Source organism: Pelophylax lessonae, assembly GCF_965119305.1.
Source record: "Pelophylax lessonae genome assembly, chromosome: 2".
NCBI lineage: Eukaryota > Metazoa > Chordata > Amphibia > Anura > Ranidae > Pelophylax > Pelophylax lessonae.
Window position 1 is genome coordinate 744,946,306 of NC_138769.1, and position 22,005 is coordinate 744,968,310.

Sequence of the window (22,005 nt, forward strand, 5' to 3'; positions counted from 1 at the left end):
CACTTGGGAACACGGCTCAGTTAGTGAATGATGAAAATGCATTACATGTTCAGTCAAAGCTTCATAAAAAAATAAAAAGATGAGAATTGTAAGGAAAACAGTTCAGTCACTGATACTTATCTGAAAAAAATAAAATAAAGGTATAATATTTACAGGCCTTCTAGGTATGTGTGTGATGGACATAAGCACTACAGTTAGTGCATTCAATCATTACATTCCAGTTCGTTCACAGATTTTAGTTTTTTTTTTTTTTTTCTAAAGTCACATTTTATCTTTTCACGTCTTCCCTAGCTTGTGGGATGGCATTGGGGCTGTGAAACAAATGGGACACCCGCAAATCCTTTATTATTCCTCCTTCTTCCAGAGTTTCCTCTCTGCAGCTGAAGCTTATGAATCATCTGGTGATACATTAGCACAGCATTTACTGTATAATCTTTGTCACATTCAAAGCATTAAAATTGTTTCCTTCCAGTGTGAACCCTCTGGTGTCTGATAAGGTTTGACATCACTGTAAAAGCTTTGCCACATTCAGAACACTGATATGGCTTCTCTCCAGTGTGAACCCTCTGGTGTACGATAAGGTTCAGCTTCGCTGTAAAAGCTTTGCTACATTCAGAACACTGATATGGCTTATCTCCAGTGTGAATCCTCTGGTGTTTGATAAGAACTGACTTCTGTGTAAAAGCTTTGCCACATTCAGAACACTGATATGGCTTCTCTCCAGTGTGAATCCTCTGGTGACTGATAAGCTCTGACTTCTGTATAAAAGCTTTGCCACATTCAGAACACTGATATGACTTCTCTCCAGTGTGAATCATCTGGTGTGTGATAAGATTTGACTTCTGTATAAAAGCTTTGTCACATTCAGAACATTGATATGATTTCTCTCCAGTGTGAATCATCTGGTGTCTGACAAGATTTGACTTCAATGTAAAAGTTTTATCACATTCAGAACATGGATATGGCTTCTCTCCAGTGTGAACCTTCTGGTGTGTTATACCTTTTGCCTCCATTGTAAAACCTTTATCACATTCCAAACAAGAAATATCTTCTGAAATGACTTCTCATATATACATGGATTGGACTTTACAGTACAGACATTGTCACTTCCAGAGCACTAAAATTACTTCTCATTTGTTGTCCTCTGAGGTTGGATCAATGTTGAAGAGCATTCAAAACATTCATGACATTTAGAACACGGATAGGTCTTGTGTCCTGTGTGAATCTTCCAGTGAACTGCAATAAAGACTTTCAGTCACTCATAACATCCATATGGCTTGCTTCTCATGTAACTTTGTTGTATTGTTGTAACAAGACAAGCATGACCAAAAAAAATGGTTCATCAATTCACCTGTGCAGGAAAAAAACAGAAGTCATAATTCTATAAAAAGGGTTAAAAAAGTTGCTTCCTTTTTAACATTTATTATTAACTGCTTCCTGCTGGGCCTATTGTAATATGATGGTCAAACAGGAGCCCCATTGTGACATTGTTAATGAGGTTGAAAAAATACATCAGTCCATCCATTTAAACCTGTGTGTGTGTTTGCTGCTAACCGAACATTGTATACCCGTGTATGTTGTTGTTCTTAAGGTGACCATCTAATAGTTTTTTGAAACTAGAACAAAAAGGAAGGAAATATGGCACTTTGCATGAGTACAACTGGACATATATTATTTAAATAAGTATATAATATATATAGCCTATAAGATCCCAAGTATTGGGAACCCGTCGGCAATTGGATATTAAATAAATACTTGATTATATAGGGCATGACAAATGTAAGTCTCAATAAAGACATCCATATAATGGTTATGTAAACGGATACATGTAATAATAACATATCTAAAATTAGTATTCATAAATAACAGATTTATTGTGACAACAAATTTTTTCCATGGGTACTCAGTCTTAAAACATATAAAATTTCATATACAAAATTTCATATAACCCAGAAAATGGGGACCCGTAGGACGTTGACACATTTAATCATTCAATTTAACATTTATAATCTAGAATATGACATATACAAATACACATATCAAATCTTGTACACAGAGTATAAAATTAGGAATAAATACATTGATATTAAATCTATGAAAAATAATACATAGAGAGCAAATTTAATATCAGATTGGATTCTTCATGGGTATAAAATCTTGGAATAACGGAAGCTTGAATCAATATTTATGATTGAAATGCTTGTAGGCTCGACGCGTTTCGTGGCTCTATGTCCACTCATCAGGAGCATAAAAAATATATATTGATTGTGTATCTGAAAGGATGAATATATATTATACCAAAATGTTAATATAAGAAGAAAGGGGGGAGGGAAAATAGAATAATTGTATATAAAAAAATATGGAGTGAACACTACCTTAAGTGGTGTTATACTTCCAAAACAGTCCACTTCCAGAGAGGAGGTTTAGGGCCGAGCCGGGAGAAGCCTGACCCGGGGCTGAGGCATGGACAGTATCCAATAGAATGGGAAAGAGCAGCAGGGAGGTGTGAGCCCAAGGTGAAAATAGGAGGACATTGAGTTGACATATAATTTTTCTCATCAGGGATTGACATAAAAGGTACTCCAAAGTCAATGAGATCTGAAATTATATATATCACATACTGTATACTGTATTAAACTACATATAGTTATAATCTTTCTTATCATAAAAGAGACTGATGTTCATAGAGAAAAGAATATTTGCCAGATATAGAAAAAACTCTGTTCAAAAATAAGAACAAAGGAGTGAACCAACAAGAGAAATCTCTGTTATGAGATAAGAGAAAAAAAGGTGGAACAACAAGATAGATATCAGGGATATACATATATCGGGAAACTAGTCAGTCAGAGAGGGTGCCAGAAACAATGGTAAGACTAGATAATTGTCTTAACCAAGGGGAATACCAGCAAGGGAAAATAATAAGTGAGGAGATATGATATGCTGCCAGTATAAAAAATAAAGAAAAAGATATAAGTGAGAGAAGAGGTCAATTAGAAGACCACAATAAGGCACATGTCATAAAAATAATTCATGCCGTGAATAAAATAATTGTGTAGACAATTAGTGAGCCAGGTTAACCCACATCTGATATAATCGCCAGGATGCGGTGTGAAGGAAAAATGAAGTGAAGCCCAAAGTAAGTGAAAAAATACAGTTATATACAAAAGTGTACTGAAAATAAAAATGAATGGTCCCAGAACCGTGGGAAAAATTATATATATATTGATAAATAATGAGCCAGAATACCATAGATAACATATGCAGAGAATAACCGAAATCCAGGAGAATAGAGATTGAAACCCATAGTGAATATAGAAACTATAGTAAAGCACATAAGTGTCCTAGAGATGTGGTAAGTCATGCACAAGCAGCGTTCTGGGACCATTCATTTTTATTTTCAGTACACTTTTGTATATAACTGTATTTTTTCACTTACTTTGGGCTTCACTTCATTTTTCCTTCACACCGCATCCTGGCGATTATATCAGATGTGGGTTAACCTGGCTCACTAATTGTCTACACAATTATGTTATTCACGGCATGAATTATTTTTATGACATGTGCCTTATTGTGGTCTTCTAATTGACCTCTTCTCTCACTTATATCTTTTTCTTTATTTTTATTTTTTATACTGGCAGCATATCATATCTCCTCAATTATTATTTTCCATTGCTGGTGTTCCCCTTGGTTAAGACAATTATCTAGTCTTACCATTGTTTTTGGCACCCTCTCTGACTGACTAGTTTCCCCGATATATGTATATCCCTGATATCTATCTTGTTGTTCCACCTTTTTTTCTCTTATCTCATAACAGAGATTTCTCTTGTTGGTTCACTCCTTTGTTCTTATTTTTGAACAGAGTTTTTTCTATTAAAAGCATAAATAGACAGCGCTAACAGGTGACAAAATGTAAATGAATTATAAATATATATAAATGTGCTACAATAATTAATTGGTGCCCTAAAACATTGATGCTCTAAAAAATTGATTGGTACAACCAAAAAGTGTATTTATAAACAATATAATAAATACTAAAGTGCTAAGATTAAGTGTCCATAATATAACCATTAAGGTGCAAAGTGATTTGTTAAGGTGCAGTCCAATAAATGCTTCTTCAACAGAAAACTAAAGTGCCAAACAGGTGCTCGAATCCATAAAAGTGCCCAAGTGCTCTTCAGGAAAAAGGCCCCCAATGGGGATGCACTCACCAGATTTTGGGTAAAAATGAGCCTTGAACATGTATAATGTTCCTTGATCGGATCACAGGATCAATGCAGCTACCCTAGCATATGAGATATCCCTCAAACGGATGGATGGATGACATGCACCTCATAGACTGGCTCCTTAATAATTCGTCTCCTCTCCAGCAGGTCACAGTCCACTTGTGGAGCCTTCCAGAGTCCAGACAGCATGAAGGTCACAGCTAGCAAAACAGCTAGCTGTTTTGCTAGCTGTGACCTTCATGCTGTCTGGACTCTGGAAGGCTCCACAAGTGGACTGTGACCTGCTGGAGAGGAGACGAATTATTAAGGAGCCAGTCTATGAGGTGCATGTCATCCATCCATCCGTTTGAGGGATATCTCATATGCTAGGGTAGCTGCATTGATCCTGTGATCCGATCAAGGAACATTATACATGTTCAAGGCTCATTTTTACCCAAAATCTGGTGAGTGCATCCCCATTGGGGGCCTTTTTCCTGAAGAGCACTTGGGCACTTTTATGGATTCGAGCACCTGTTTGGCACTTTAGTTTTCTGTTGAAGAAGCATTTATTGGACTGCACCTTAACAAATCACTTTGCACCTTAATGGTTATATTATGGACACTTAATCTTAGCACTTTAGTATTTATTATATTGTTTATAAATACACTTTTTGGTTGTACCAATCAATTTTTTAGAGCATCAATGTTTTAGGGCACCAATTAATTATTGTAGCACATTTATATATATTTATAATTCATTTACATTTTGTCACCTGTTAGCGCTGTCTATTTATGCTTTTAGTTTTTTCTGGTATTTTACCTAGTGAGCAGCAGCTTCAGGTTTTATACATTGTTTATATTTTATTTTTTCACCAAAATATACATCACAGCGCGGAAAATAAGTTATTGTTTTACACAGAGTTTTTTCTATATCTGGCAAATATTCTTTTCTCTATGAACATCAGTCTCTTTTATGATAAGAAAGATTATAACTATATGTAGTTTAATACAGTATACAGTATGTGATATATATGATTTCAGATCTCATTGACGTTGGAGTACCTTTTATGTCAATCCCTGATGAGAAAAATTATATGTCAACTCAATGTCCTCCTATTTTCACCTTGGGCTCACATCTCCCTGCTGCTCTTTCCAATTCTATTCCAATTCTCCCGGCTCGGCCCTAAACCTCCTCTCTGGAAGTGGACTGTTTTGGAAGTATAACACCACTTAAGGTAGTGTTCACTCCATATTTTTTATATACAATTATTCTATTTTCCCTCCCCCCTTTCTTCTTATATTAACATTTTGGTATAATATATATTCATCTTTTCAGATACACAATCAATATATATTTTTTATGCTCCTGATGAGTGGACATAGATCCACGAAACGCGTCGAGCCTACAAGCATTTCAATTATAAATATTGATTCAAGCTTCCGTTATTCCAAGATTTTATACCCATGAAGAATCCAATCTGATATTGAATTTGCTCTCTATGTATTATTTTTCATAGATTTAATATCAATGTATTTATTCCCAATTTTATACTCTGTGTACAAGATTTGATATGTGTATTTGTATATGTCATATTCTAGATTATAAATGTTAAATTGAATGATTAAATGTGTCAACGTCCTACGGGTCCCCATTTTCTGGGTTATATGAAATTTTGTATATCAAATTTTATATGTTTTAAGACTGAGTACCCATGGAAAAAATTTGTTGTCACAATAAATCTGTTATTTATGAATACTAATTTTAGATATGTTATTATTACATGTATCCGTTTACGTACCCATTATATGGATGTCTTTATTGAGACTTACATTTGTCATGCCCTATATAATCAAGTATTTATTTAATATCCAATTGCCGACGGGTTCCCAATACTTGGGATCTTATAGGGTATATATATTATATACTTATTTAAATAATATATGTCCAGCTGTACTCATGCAAAGTCCCATATTTCCTTCCTTTTTGTTCTATACTATTAGGGATGGAGACAGCTAGACATTTTTTCAACGATTTTTTGTGGCAGATCTATTCCCCAATCTTTGCCCTACTAGTTTTTTGAAACTATCGATGCTCCCTGCTGATATCACTGCTTGTGGAAGAGAATTCCACATCCTTACCGCTCTGACAGTAAAAATTCCCTTACGTAGTTTAAGGTTAAACCGTTTTTTTTCTAGTTTTAGTTTGAGTGGCCACGTGTTTTACTGTATTCCCTTTCTCTGAAAAGTTAGTTCCCTATGCTCGGGTCACCAGTACGATATTTGTACATTGTTATCATATCCCCTCTCAAGCGTCTCTTCTCCAGAGAAAATAAGTTCAATGCTTGTAGTCTTTCCTCATAGCTGATGTCCTCCATTTCCCTAATTATCTTTGTTGTCCTTCTCTGGACTTTCTCCAGTTCCAACACATCCCTTCTGAGGACCGGTGCCCAGAACTGGATGGCACTATCTGATAAACTGTGTAACTCACTACACTCTCCCTGAAGGAATGTGGAATTGTGTGTAGGGCGAGTGTATTTTGTGTTAATCAGCAGGCTTTATGGTGGCGTAGGTGGTAGAATACGGGGCTTGCAAGTGAGAGGCTGTGGGCTCTAATCCCTTGGCCAGTGGGTGATTAATATTAATTATTGATATTAATTAAAACCTTTTATATTAATTATGGATGCGGGAACTCGAAGTTACCGCGAAGAAGCCCATTTGCTCGCTATTCGGCGAACGGGCGAACAGGCAGTGTTCGAGTCGAACTTAGGTTCGTCTCGAACACGAAGCTCATCACTATACACCGATTTGGGTTCTTTTTACCAAAGAAATGTAGCAGAATACATCTTGGCCTAAAATTAAGAAGAAATAACATTTTGCAAATAAATAACCTAACAGAAATGAAGAATGTGAATGTGTTAAAGATAAGGGTTTTCAGAGATCACCTAAATACAGAGTAGAAGATAGTCAGAGATTGAGGTAGAGAGTTCCAGAGGATGGGAGAGGCTCTGGAGAAGTCCTGGAGGTGAGGAGAGTAGGAGGTATTGTGAGGAGTGAAGAGAATGGTTTGGTTGATATTTTGAGACAAGGTTGGTGATGTAGCTGGGGGAAGAGTTGTGGAGGGCTTTGTAAGATGTTGTAAGTATTTTGAATTTTTAATAAGAAGAGATCAAACAAAAGAGTTGCCCTGGCATTATTGCACCTCCAACAGGTAGGAAAGGTTGTGGGAAAAATGTTGTGTAAAAGTGGGGAATGTATACCATCTGGTCAAAGGTTATATCTGGACTCCTGGAGACTGCTGGAAAAGGAGGATTTGTGAGTAAAGAATAGGATATGATTAGAGTTGAGCGGACACCTGGATGTCCGTGTTCGGCGGATTCGGCCGAACTTGAAAAAAAAGTCCGGGTCCGTGTCCCGGACTTTTTCCGAACTTTACCCGGACACCGAACCCCATTGAAGTCTATGGGGATCCGAACTTTCAGGCACTAAAATGGCTCTAAAACACCAATGGAAAGGGCTAGAGTGCTGCAAATGGCAGCAAAACGTAGTTAAGAGCATGGCAAGTGCTCTGCAAACAAATGTGGATAGGGAAATAACTTAAAACAACAAAAAAAACTGAAAATAAAACAATTTTCTTCATCTCTGAAGGACGAGGCCCATATGGAGTAGGAGGGAGGTTGAGGTGGCGGTGGATGTGGAAGTGTAGGTGGAAGCGGCGGTGGAGGAGGACGAGGTAGCCAACACTGCTTTTTTTTCAGTCATTTTAAATGAGGGTACACCCCAAAAGAGTGAGAAAGAGCAAAAATAGAACAATGGCCGGGTAAGGCCGGTATCCATCTCTATTCTGCACAAGGTACTGAAAAGTCCCGTGGGATCCATGCCTGGTTCGTTTTAATGAACGTGAGCTTGTCCACATTGTCTCTGGACAGGCGGCTGTGCTTGTCTGTGATAACGCCCCAGCCGTGCTAAATACACGTTCAGATAATACACTGGCTGCAGGGCACGCCAGCACCTCCAAGGCGTAAATGGCAAGTTTAGGCCATGTGCCCAATTTGGAGACCCAGAAGTTGAAGGGGGCAGACCCGTCATTCACTACATGTAGGCGTGTGCACACCTACTGCTCCACCATGTTGGTGAAATGCTGCCTCCTGCTAAGACGTTCCATATGAGCTGCTGGTGCTGCTGTTTGTTGTGGCATGCTGACAAAGCTTTTCCACATTTCGGCCATGCTAACCCTGCCTTCTGAGGTGCTGGCGGTGCCCTGGTTGCGTTGGCGACCTCTTCCTCCTCCTCCTCTGCCTTGGCCTTGTGCTTCCACTGTGGCCCCGCTGTCAGGTGGGAATGCCAGCAGCATCGCGTCTACCAGCGTGCGCTTGTACTCGCGCATCTTGCGATCGCGCTCCAGTGAGTGAATTAAGGATGGTACGTTGTCCTTGTAACTGGGATCCAGCAGCGAGGCCACCCAGTAATCAGCACAAGTTAGAATGTGGGCAACTCGGCGGTCGTTGTGGAGACACTGCAGCATGTAATCGCTCATGTGTGCCAGGCTGCCCAGAGGCAACGAAAGGCTGTCCTCTGTGGGAGGTGTATCGTCTGTGTCCTCTGTATCCCCCCAGCCACGCACCAGTGATGGCCATGAGCTGGCCTGGGTGCCACCCTGCTGTGAACATGGTTCCATCTCATCCTCCTCATCCTCCTTACCCTCCAGAACAGTGCCCCTGCTGGACAATTGTGTCTCTGGCGTTTGTGGGTGCAGGAACCCACCCTCGGAGCCACTTGCGAATGACTGCCCTGAAAGCCTTTGAAATGTTACCTCTTCATCCTCCTCCTCCTCCTCCTCCTCATCCTGTGCCACATCCTCTTCCATCATCGCCCGAATTGTTTTTTCAAGGAGGCATAGAAGTGGGATAGTTAAGCTGAGAACGGCGTCATTGCCACTGGCCATGTTGGTGGAGTACTCAAAACAGCGCAACAAGGCACACAGGTCTCGCATGGAGGCCCAGTTATTGGTGGTGAAGTGGTGCTGTTCCGCAGAGCGACTCACGCGTGCGTGCTGCAGCTGAAACTCCACTATGGCCTGCTGCTGCTCGCACAGTCTTTCCAGCATGTGCAAGGTGGAGTTCCACCTTGTTGGCACGTCACATATGAGGCGGTGAGCGGGAAGGCCGAAGTTACGCTGCAGCGCTGACAGGCGAGCAGCAGCAGGGTGAGAACGCCGAAAGTGCGCACAGACGGCCCGCACTTTCTGCAGCAGCTCTGACATATCGGGGTCATTTTTAAGGAACCTCTGCACCACCAAATTCAGCACATGCGCCAGGCAAGGGATGTGCGTCAAACCGGCTAGGCCCAGAGCTGCTATGAGATTTCGCCCATTATCTCACACCACCAGGCCGGGCTTGAGGCTCGCTGGCAGCAACCACTCATTTGTCTGCTGTTCCATGCTCCTCCACAACTCCTGCGCGGTGTGTGGTTTTTCCCCCAAACAGGCAAGTTTTAAAACTGCCTGCTGTCATTTACCCCTGGCTCTGCTGAAGTTGGTGGTGAAGGTGTTACGTTGACCGGATGAGGAGGCGGTAGAGGATGAAGAAGCGGAGTAGGAGGAGTTAGGAACAGGAGGCAAACTGAAGCGCCCTGCAATCCTTGGTGGTGGAAGGACATGCGCCAAATTGCTATCCGCCTCAGACCCATCCACCACTGCATTTACCCAGTGTGCCGTTAGGGAGATATAATGCCCCTGACTGTGCTTACTGGTACACGTATCGGTAGTTAGGTGGACCTTGCCACAGATGGCGTTGCGCAGTGCACACCTGATTTTTTCCCCCACTTAGTTGTGCAGGGAAGGGATGGCTTGCCTGGAAAAGTAGTGGCGGCTGGGCATGACGTACTGTGGGACAGCCACCAACATAAGGCTTTTAAAACTGTGCGTCTCCAACAGACGGAATGACAGCATTTCAAAGGCCAAGAATTTTGAAATACTGGCATTCAGGGCCAGGGATCGCGGGTGGGTAGGGGGGTACTTCCTCTTCCTCTCAAGTGTTTGGGAGATGGAAAGCTGAACGCTTCCACGGGACATTGTGGAGATGGTTGGTGACCCAGGTGGTGGTGTTGCTGACAGATTGTCTGTTTGCAGGGTGGCAGGTGCCGGTATCACTACAGAGGTGGATGGAGAGGCCGAGACTGCAGCAGAAGAGGAAGCAGGAGGAGCCAGAGACCTTTCTTGGTTTTGAAGGTGTCTACTCCACTGCAGCTCGTGCTTTGCACTTAGATGCCATATCATGCAGGTTGTGCTCAGGTTGAGAAGGTTTATGCCTCGCTTCAGGCTCTGATTGCACAGGGTACAAACCACTCGTGTCCTGTCATCAGCACATTTTCTGAAGAACTTCCACGCTAGAGAACTCCTTTGAGCTGGCTTTGGTGCGCTTGGTCCCTTGCTGCGTTGGGCAGTAGCAGGCGTAGTGTCTAGGGCACGGCCGCTCCGCTTCTGCACCCTGCTCCCTCTTCTGCTGTGCTGGTGGCTCTGTGCGACCACCGCCTCTTCCTCCAAACTACTCAGGTCACCTGCATGACCTTCATTCCATGTGGGGTCGAGGACCTCATCGTCCTCCACATCATCTTCCACCCAGTCTTCACCCCTGCCCTCCTTGTCGGTCTCCACAATTCTGAGTGCCGCAGCAGTTGGCACCTGTGTTTCGTCATCATCGGAGATGTGCTGTGATGGTCCTTCCATGTACTCATCTTGAGAAATAAGTGGTTGGGCATCGCTACACTCAATCTCTTCCACTTCTGGGGCAGGGCTAGGTGGATAGCCCTGGGAAACCCTGCTGACAGAGTCATCAAAAAGAAGAAGAGACTGCTGCATGACTTGGGGCTCAGACTGCTTGCCTGATTTGCAAGGGGGTTGAAAGACGGTTGGACATCGGCTGCAGGTGCCAACTCTGACCTTTCTGCAGTAGACTGGGTGGAAGACAATGTGAAGGAACAGGAGGCACTGTCAGCAACCCAATCTACTATCGCCTGTACTTCTTCTGGCCTCATCACTTCTAGAGGCGCATGATGCCCTACCAAATACTGCTGCAGGTTCTGTCGCCTACTCACACTTGAGGAAGGTGTTTCACTTGTGCGTGTAGCTGGCACAGATCGACCACGTCCTCTCCTTGCAACAGGAGCTCTACCAGCAGCACCACGACCCAGGCCGCGGCCCCTATTTGACGGTCTCCTCATATTTCTGTAATTTATGATCTTGCCCTAGAAAGGTGTTTATTGAATAGCGGAACAAAACAACAACAGTATCGCACGGGTGTATCTCACAGTCAAATATGCAAACTCTGCCGCAATTTTTTTTTTTTACCCCAAAAGGGTGTTTATTAAATAGCGGAATATAAAAACAGCAGTATACAAATACAACGGGTGTATCTCACAGTCAAAAATGCAAAGTATGCCGCAAATTAAATTTTTTTCACCCCAAAAGGGTGTATATTGAGTAGCAGAATAGAAAAAAGGATATAAAATGGTGTATCTCACACGTACAAACACAGACTAGGCCCGATTACAATTTTTTTGTACCCTAAAGGGAGGATGAGGAAGAGGAGTAGGAGGAGTTCGGAACAGGAGGAAAACTGAAGTGCCCTGCAATCCTTGGTGGTAGAAGGAGATGCGCCAAACAAATTTAAAAGGTGTATCTCACACGTACCGATACAGACTATGCCGTAATTTAATTTTTTACACTCCAAAAGGGTGTATATTGAATAGCGGAATAGGAAAAATGTTATAAAATGGTGTATCTCACACGTACAAACACAGACTAGGCCCCGATTACAATTTTTTGTACCCTAAAGGCAGGATGAGGAAGAGGAGTAGGAGGAGTTCGGAACAGGAGGCAAACTGAAGCGCCCTGCAATCCTCGGTGGTGGAAGGAGATGCGCCAAACAAATTTAAAAGGTGTATCTCACACGTACCGATACAGACTATGCAGTAATTAAATTTTTTACACTCAAACAGGGTGTATATTGAATAGCGGAATAGAAAAAAATTTATAAAATGGTGTATCTCACACGTACAAACACAGACTATGCCCCGATTACAATTTTTTGTACCCTAAAGGCAGGATGAGGATGATGAGTAGGAGGAGTTCGGAACAGGTGGCAAACTGAAGCGCCCTGCAATCCTCGGCGGTGGAAAGAGATGCGCCAAACAAATTTAAAAAGGTGTATCTCACATGTACCGATGCAGACTATGCCGTAATTTAATTTTTTTACACTCAAACAGGGTGTATATTGAATAGCGGAATAGAAAAAAAATTATAAAACGGTGTATCTCACACGTACAAACGCAGACTAGGCCCCGATTACAATTTTTTGTACCCTAAAGGCAGGATGATGATGATGAGTAGGAGGAGTTCGGAATAGGAGGCAAACTGAAGCACCCTGCAATCCTCGGCGGTGGAATATGCGCCCCAAAAGATTGGAAGGTGTATCTCACACGTACCGATACAGACTATGCCGCAATTTAATTCTTTTTACCCCAAGGGTGTAGATTGAATAGCGGAATAGAAAATATGATATCAAAAGGTGTATCTATCTCACACGTACAGACCCAGACTAGGCCCTGATTACTATTTTTTGTACCCCAAAGGCAGGATGAGGAGTAGGAGGAGTTCGGAACAGGCAGGAGGCAAACTGAAACACCCTGCAATCCTCGGCGGTGTAAGATGCGCCCCAAAAATTGGAAGGGTGTATCTCACACGTACCGATACAGACTATGCCGCAATTTAATTATTTTTACCCCAAGGGTGTAGATTGAATAGCGGAATAGAAAATATGATATCAAAAGGTGTATCTATCTCACACGTACAGACCCAGACTAGGCCCTGATTACTATTTTTTGTACCCTAAAGGCAGGATGAGGAGTAGGAGGAGTTCGGAACAGGCAGGAGGCAAACTGAAGCACCCTGCAATCCTCGGCAGTGTAAGATGCGCCCCAAAAATTGTAAAGGTGTATCTCACACGTACCGATACAGACTATCCCACAATTTAATTCTTTTTACCCCAAAGGGTGTAGATTGAATAGCGGAATAGAAAATATGATATAAAATTGGTGATTTTTCAATAGCACATGTGAACACAGAGTGTCTTATGTCAGTCAGCTCTGCTGCAGGCTATGAAGGGAAAAAAATTAAAGTTACTTACTGGTAACGTCTTTTCCAGTAGTCTTTCAGGACAGGCACTTCTGAGAGAACCTGGCTCCTCCCTTCTTAGGAAACACCGCCCCAATTTATTGGATTTAAGCCTCCCTCAAGCTGGCTGCCTCAGTTTTTCAAGAGTACCTCCGGCCACTGGGGAGACACAAAGATATATCATGCTAACCTCCATCCTCTGATCATCTTATATTCAAACCTTCTTTGGGTGGGTATTAGTGCTGTCCTGAAAGACTACTGGAAAAGACGTTACCAGTAAGTAACTTTAATTTTCCCTTATCGTCTTTCAGGACAGGCACTTCTGAGAGGATAAGAGAGTACTTACTTTCAGGGTGGGACTACCGCTTGCAGGACTTTTCGCCCAAAAGCGGATAGTAGGTCCAGTCTGTAGTGTTTGGAAAAAGTTGTGTAGTTGGACCAAGTTGCTGCCCGACAGATCTGCTCCGGGGTAGCACCAGCTCTTTCCGCCTGAGAGGCCGCCATTGCTCTTGTAGAGTGTGCCTTAATACCCATAGGGACCTCCTTACCGGAAAGCCTATAAGCATCACTGATGATTAGTCTAAGCCATCTGGCTATTGAGCGTCTGGACGCTTTAGTACCCTTCTTTGAACTTTTCAATAAAACAAAAAAGAAGTCTGACTTCCTAAATTCCTTCGTGATGTTTAGGTATTGCAGAATGCATCTTCTGACATCTAAATTGTGAAAACTAATTTCTCTTACGTCCTCCGACAGTCGCCGCCTCTTCATATTCGTCACTAAGGGGGTTATTGACCTTTGCTCCGTAGGAGTAGCTAGGCAACAGAATATGTCAATATTAAAGCTTTTAGCATATCCCACCCCCAGGGGGTGGTCCCCTCAGTCAATACCCTCCTGCTTCCTGTATCCATACCTCAGTTTCATTGTCTAGCTATCAGGAGTAGCAGGCTGTTTTCTGTGCTGGGGCTTTTTGTCTCAGCCTTTATCTTCTTTTTGATTTTCTTTGAGTGTCTTTTCTCTCTCTTTACTTAGCTGTTATTTTTTCAGCGATAGTTAGCTCTTTTGATGAAGTGGATCTTGCGGGCTGGGTCTCGGGCTGGCCCCCCTGATTCAGTCAGGTTTTTTCCTGGCGTGAGTGAATGACCCATCCCTGTTCGCTGCAGGGATGCTGCGGTGAGGTGGCTACCTCACTGGACGCCATGCGGTTTCGCACCGCAGTTCTGATGCGTCCTGGCTGCGACTCTCCCTGTCCTCTGTGCAGCGGCTTGATCGCTTGTGCGGGCTCCCCACGCCAGTCGGAAGGTAAGTGTGCTCTGTGTGGGGACCTGTCTGTTTGGGGGGTGTCAGTCTGGGACTGTGTAACCCTGCATTTATGTACACACTATTGGGCTCCCTGTCTGGCTTGCTGCTGTCTGTGGGCTGCAAGGGGGGGGGGCTATTCTGCACTGTTTCTGTGTTACAGGCTGTGTGCTTTTTATGTGTGACATGCTGTATGCTGTGGGGCATGATGTGAGTCATGTTGTGCATACATGCGGCGACCACTGCTGCGGTCCGCCATTTTTTATTACTGCAGGCGTGGAATGACATTGCTGTGTGGTGAGAGCGGCGTTTTTGGTGCCAAGCGCCGCCATTTTGGCGGCGATCACTCAGCCCTCATGTCAGCGCTGCATGTTTCTGCCTTTGCAGTCCCCCACCGGCGGCCATGTTTGTGGAGCCTTCCATAGGCTTTATAGGAGCGGTCTGGATTGCATCACTTCCTTTCCCTGAGAACAGCGATCGGTGCAGCAGCCTGAGTGGTCTCTCCAGGTTTATCTTCCTTAATTCCTGTATTCCTTGCCTAGTTTTGTGCTTCTCCCTGTGGGGGTCGGTGTGTGCTGTGTGTGCGGTGGGCTGCGCTCGCCGCGCTTCTTAAAGGGGCAGTACTTCTTTTTTTCCTGCAAACTTTTGGGGCATGGATTCTCAGGAAAGCAAATTTCCTCCCACTTTGGTGGGTGGCCAAGGGGCTGCTGCTTCCCCAGAGGGGGGTGCTTTGGCTACAGTTGTGGCTAATCTTGCTGCTCAGGTGCAGATGCTTGTGGCTGCTCAATCCACTAAACGGCCCAGAATTTCAATTTCCTCTGATTCAGAGGGTGATGGTGATGGGGCTGCTATGGCTGGGGTCCCCTTATCGGGGTCCCGTTCATCCCTGGACCTTGTGGGGTCTAAAGGGGAGGCAGAGGTTGAAGGGGTTGATGATTCCCCCCCTGGCTCGTCTGAAGAGCTTGCAATCATGGATGAATTGGTTGCTTCTATCAAACAAACACTGCATTTGCAGGATGAACCGTGTCCTCCTGCCGTCCTGGCCTCTTATGGGACGCAGCGGAAACGCAAATCATCGCAGGTTTTTCCTTGCACTGCGGATTTTCAGCGCGCTGTTAGTGAACAATGGCGCAATAGAAAAAAGCCTTTTGCTGTACCAAGAAGGTTCAAGCTGCGTTATCCTTTCACGCCCGCTACTGATGAACGTTGGTGTGTACTGCCTCCGGTGGATCACGCGGTGGCAGTTTTGAATAAGTCTACTGTGATTCCGGCAGAGGATACCCCGGTGTTCTGGGATCCCACGGACAGGAGACTGGAGTCTTTTGCCCGCCATACTTACTCGATCACCGGTTCCATGCTGAAGGCTATATTTGCTTCACTTATGGCAGCTCAGGCTGTCGCGGATTGGACGCAGGTGCTCAGGCGCGTCCTGGTGGCTGACTCTGCCCCTCCGACGACGTTGGCTATGGTGGATCAAATCCATCAGGGTGTCATGTATTTGTGTGATGTGGACTTGGATATAGTCCCTTTGGCTGCGCGTATACACAGCGTGGCGGTGTTGACACGCCGTCTGATTTGGCTGAAATGTTGGTCTGTGGACCAATCTTCTCGCAAGACTTTGGCTAATCTGCCCTATACGGGATCTCGCCTTTTTGGCGAACCCTTGGATACGCTGATAAAGGGGATCACTGGGGGTAAGAGCATGCTCTTGCCCCAGTCTCACAAGGCCAAGGTTGCTCATGGTAAGAAGCATGCTTCGTTTAGACCCTCTCATGGGTCCTTTCGTGCCTTTCGGTCGCACTATAAGGGCAAACCCTTCAAAGGTCAAGGCTCCCAGAAGAAGCCGTGGACAGGTAAGCAGAAGTCCGTCCAGTCCGGGTCCTCCGCCCATACCAGTACAGCCTGAAGGGGCACCCTTACCCAGTTCTGGGGTGGGGGGACGTTTGCTCGGTTTTCTTCAACCCTGGCTGGCCCGCGTTCGGGACAGATGGGTTCAGGAGATCGTTCGGTCCGGTTACAAGATCGAGTTTCTCTCTCGGCCGGCGAGCAGATTTTTTCCCTCAAATCTTCAACTGTCTCCGGAGCGTTTGCGGGATCTGCACCTGGCGGTGCGGGACCTGCAGGCTCAGGGAGTGGTGGTTCCGGTGCCTCATCGGGACAGATTTCGGGGGTTCTATTCAAATCTATTCACTGTGCCCAGAAAGGAGGGCAAGGTACGTCCAATTCTGGACTTGAAAGCTCTGAACCGCTTTGTGCGGGTTCGCAAGTTCCACATGGAATCCCTGCGATCGGTGGTGGCTGCCCTGGTTCCGGGAGAATTCATGGCCTCCATCGACTTGAAGGATGCGTACCTTCACATCCCCATTTTCGAAGGTCACCAGAGGTACCTTCGATTCGCCATTGCGGAGGATCATTACCAATTCGTGGCACTACCTTTTGGTCTTGCTTCGGCTCCGCGGGTGTTCACCAAGGTGCTTGCACCGGTTCTGGCATTATTGAGAGCCCAGGGCATCTCGGTCCTGGGGTATCTGGACGACATTCTGGTTCGGTCTGCGACCAGTCAGGGTCTGGTGAAAGACCTGTCCGTCACGATACAGACTCTTCAGGAGTTTGGTTGGAGAATAAACTTTCCAAAATCGACGCTGTGTCCGTCGGTTCGTCTTCCCTGCCTGGGAATGATCTTGGACTCGGTCCAGGCGAGAGTCTTCCTGCCGGACGACAAGATCAGGACACTTCAGGAAGAAGTCAGGTCCCTCAGGGACGTTCCGTGCTCGTCCCTCCGGACGTGTATGAGGTGTCTGGGATTGATGGTCTCGGCTTTCGAGGCGATTCCCTTCGCCCAGTTTCACACGCGGGGTCTCCAAGCGGAGATCCTGTCCAGGTGGGACGGGCGCCCAACAATCTCTGGATCTCCAGTTTTCGTTGAGTCATCGCACCAGAAGGGACCTTCTGTGGTGGCTACAATCCCCGGTGGTGTCGGGGGGCAAGTCTTTTCGCCCTCTTTCGTGGACGGTGATCACCACGGATGCCAGCCTGTCGGGCTGGGGCAGTGTTCTGGGCGTTTTGTCCGCCCAGGGTACTTGGTCGGAGGAGGAATCCTCCCTTCCGATCAACTTTCTGGAATTGCGAGCGATACACCTCTGCCTTCGATGTTGGACGGACAGGCTGCAGGGCCATCCGGTTCGGGTGCAGACGGACAATGCCACGGCGGTGGCCTACATCAACCACCAAGGAGGCACCAGGAGTGCCCGAGCGGCTCGGGAGGTGGCCGACATTCTGTCCTGGGCCGAGACACACGTCCCGGCGATCACTGCAGTTCACATTCCGGGGGTGGAGAACTGGCAGGCGGATTATCTGAGTCGCCAGACCCTGGACCAGGGGGAATGGTCCCTTCACCCGAAAGTCTTCCAGATGTTGTGCGCGAAGTGGGGCTCACCAGATGTGGACCTGTTCACGTCTCGTCTAAACAACAAGGTGAGAAGGTTCGTGGCAAGGTCGCGCGATCCTCGGGCGGACGCGTCGGACGCGTTAGTGGCCCCGTGGCATCAGTATCGTCTGATGTATGCATTTCCGCCGATTCAGCTTCTATCCAGGTTCCTTCGCAGGTTGGTCTTGGAACCGCGCACAGTGATTCTGGTGGCGCCAGACTGGCCTCGCCGATCTTGGTACGCAGACCTCGTGAATCTGGCGGTCGACGCTCCGTGGCGTCTGCCTCTTCGAGAAGATCTCCTGTCTCAAGAACCGATATTCCATCCTGCTTTACAGTCGCTGGCTTTGACGGCCTGGCTGTTGAAACCGAGGTCCTGAAGGATAGGGGTCTCTCCCCTGAGGTCATTTACACTTTGATCAATGCTAGAAAGACCTCTTCGGGGAAGGTTTACTACCGTACTTGGAAGGCGTATTTTGCCTGGTGTGAGTCCAAGGGGTATTCCCCTCATTCTTACTCGGTATCTAGAGTGTTGGCCTTCCTTCAAACGGGAGTGGACCAACGTTTGGCGTTGGCCACGATTAAGGGCCAGATTTCTGCGCTGGCCATTCTCTTTCAATGCCCTGTGGCGTCTACTTCTTTGGTTAGCACTTTTGTTCAAGGGGTGAGACATCTGGTCCCTCCTAGGAGGGAACCTTTGCCTCCTTGGGACTTGAACCTTGTTCTGTCCGTGTTGCACCACGCTCCTTTTGAAAAGATCAGGGAGATCTCATTGTCTATGTTGTCCAAGAAGGTTGCCTTTTTGGTGGCGATCACTTCGGCTCGCAGAGTGTCGGAGCTGGCAGCCTTGTCCTGCAGGTCTCCGTATTTGGTGCTGCACTTGGATAAGGTGGTCTTGCGACCTAACCCTTCTTTTCTTCCGAAGAGGATCTCGGAATTTCATCTCAATGAGGACATTATCTTGCCTTCGCTTTGCGCGAAGCCTAAGCATCCGAAGGAGGTGGCTTTACACTCCTTGGATGTTGTTCGGGCGATCAGGGTTTACCTGGAGTCGACTAAATCCTTTCGCAGGACGGATTCTCTATTTGTCCTTCCAGAGGGACCTCGGAAGGGCTTGGCGGCGAACAGACCATTGAACAGGCATATGCTTTGAAGGCTAAAGTTCCCCCTATGCCTGTGAAGGCGCACTCTACCAGATCTCTGAGTACGTCTTGGGCCTGTAATCATCAGGCTTCTGTGGCCCAGGTGTGTAAGGCGGCGACTTGGTCGTCCGTTCACACCTTCTCAAAGTTCTACAAAGTGGATGTTCAGGCATCAGCAGATGCTTCCTTTGGCCGCAAGGTTCTTAGTGCGGCAGTGCCTTAGGGTCCCTTGTTTTGGGCCCGTGGCTGTTTGGGATGTTTTTTTGTCCCTAGGTTATTTGTTTTTTCCTGGGTTGTTGCTCCTGTTGAGCAAGTTCTTTTATGCTGCCCAGCTGGTTTCCTTCCTTTGGTAAGGTTCCTTTCTCTGCTGTGGGTACTGCGTTGCCTTAGGCGCGGCTGCGTTTCCCACCCCTCATGTATGCACTGCTTTGGGACGTCCCCATAGTGACGAATATGAAGAGGCAGCGACTGTCGGAGGACGTAAGAGAAAACGGAATTTTTGTAAAATCTTACCTGTAAAATTCCTTTCTCTGAGTCCTCCGACAGTCGCCGCCCCCGCCCCTCTAGAGTTTGTGTACTCTACTGCTATTCTACTGAAACTGAGGTATGGATACAGGAAGCAGGAGGGTATTGACTGAGGGGACCACCCCCTGGGGGTGGGATATGCTAAAAGCTTTAATATTGACATATTCTGTTGCCTAGCTACTCCTACGGAGCAAAGGTCAATAACCCCCATAGTGACGAATATAAAGAGGCGGCGACTGTCGGAGGACTCAGAGAAAGGAATTTTACAGGTAAGATTTTACAAAAATTCAGTTTTCCTGTTCCCTCACAGGATCTGGACAAAACGTCGGTAGAACTATCTCCTGGTCTCTGTGGAACCTTGAGACTACCTTGGGTAGAAACGCTGGATCGGTTTTAAAAATAACCCGATCAGCAAAAATTTGTAAAAAAGGTGCTTTAACTGAAAGGGCCACTAGCTCACTAACCCGCCTGGCGGTCGTGATTGCCACTAAAAAAACTGTCTTGAGGGTTAAATTTCTCACCGAACAAGACTCCAATGGCTCAAATGGCTCTTTGATGAGAGCCTGCAAAACTAAGGACAAATCCCACATTGGAAATGGGAGATTTCCTGTTGGTCTTTGCCTATTCAGGGCTTTGAAAAAACGGATCACCCAGGGATCTTTTGCTAAAGGCATTTCCAGGAACACGCTAATGGCTGAAATTTGGCCTTTTAGAGTGCTGATGGCTAATCCCTTGTTTGCCCCCTCTTGCAGGAACTCGAGTACTGACACTGTACTTCCTGCGTCTAAAGAGCTTGCTTTGCACCAGTTTCTAAAAAACTTCCAAGTTTTTAGGTAGATGCTCTGTGTCTCTTTCTTCCTGCTTCCTAGCAGAGTCTGCACCAGTTGGCCAGAGAAACCCTTGCTCCTTAACAGTTCTTCTTCAGTAGCCAAGCTGCAAGGTTCCAATGTTGTGTCTGAGGACAGAGTACTGGGCCCTGGGAGAGGAGATCTTCTCTCACTGGTAACAACCAGGGGGGCTCTATCGCTAGGTGATTTAGGGTCGAGAACCACGGCCTCCTCGGCCAATGTGGTGCTATAAGTATTAGTGTCGTACTTTCTTCCTGAAACTTGCTTAAGACCGCTGGTATTAGCACCGGTGGAGGGAAGGCATAGGATTTGGGGAACCCCCAGGGTTGAGCTAGAGCATCCACCCCTAGAGCTCTGTCCCATCTGCTCAGGGAAAATATTGAGGCGTCATCGTGTTCTGCCGTGAGGCAAACAGGTCAATGTTTGGCATTCCCCATCTCTGGGTAATTCCATTGAACACCTCCTGATTTAGCGTCCAGTCGCCTTCTCTTACCATCTTTCTGCTGAGAAAGTCGGCTAGTTGATTTAACTCTCCCTTGAGATGAACTGCCGAAAGAGAGAGAACTTGGACCTCGGCCCATTGCAAGATCTTCTTTGCCAGACCCCATAGGAGATTGCTTCTGGTTCCCCCCTGTCGGTTTAGATATGCCACCACTGTGGCATTGTCTGACCGTACTTGGATTCGGTGCCCTTGTAAGTCTTCCTGGAAGGCTCTGAGGGCTAGCTCTACCGCCCTCAATTTCCTCCAATTGGAGGATTGTTTTGCTTCCTTCAGTCCCCAAGTCCCCTGGGCTAGCTTGGATCCCAGATGGGCCCCCCAGCCCAAGCCGCTTGCATCTGTGGTGATGATGGTGGAGGCTGTCTGAACCCAACAGAGGCCCTGTGATAGATTTTCGGCTTTTCTCCACCACCACAGAGATCTTTTCACTGTGGTTGGGGTTTGTATTAAGGTATCCAGGGAATCCTGACTGCGGTCCCAAGTTTCCAGGATGAATAGTTGCAGGGGACGAAAATGCAGGCCTGCCCACTGAACTGCTGGGATGGCTGCTGTTAGTAACCCCAGTATAGACATGGATTGTCTGACTGAGATTGCTTGGTTTGCTTGCAACTGTCCTACTGCCTTGTTTATCTTCTGCTTTTTGTCCGGGGGTAAGAAGATTTTTTGGACCCTGGAGTCTATCTCGTACCCCAAGAACAATATCCTTTGTGTTGATACTAGGGAGGATTTTTCTAGATTCAGTAACCAACCCAGGTCTTCCAGAATCCGTGTTGCATCCCGGAGATCCCTGGACAATTGTTCTCTGGAGTGGGCGAACAACAACAGGTCGTCTAGGTACGCGATGACCGACAAACCCTGTAGTCGCATAAATGCCAAGGTCTCTGCTATTACCTTCGT

The 22,005-nt window shown here is 45.8% G+C and overlaps 2 protein-coding genes across 2 annotated transcripts in view; both read right to left on the minus strand.

Moving 5' to 3' along the window:
- LOC309545764 (uncharacterized protein) overlaps positions 1–22,005 on the minus strand; it is a gene marked incomplete at its 5' end in the record, with an annotated part of 733,676 nt that overhangs the window by 456,619 nt on the left and 255,052 nt on the right. The gene's annotated exons all lie outside the window — the stretch shown is intronic.
- Positions 1–22,005, minus strand: part of LOC309547860 (uncharacterized protein) — a gene marked incomplete at both ends in the record, with an annotated part of 82,705 nt that overhangs the window by 26,370 nt on the left and 34,330 nt on the right. The window contains one exon of the mRNA XM_082247862.1: positions 576–983. Within this exon, the coding sequence (XP_082103988.1) occupies positions 576–983 (408 nt within the window). The remainder of the gene's footprint in view (positions 1–575; positions 984–22,005) is intronic.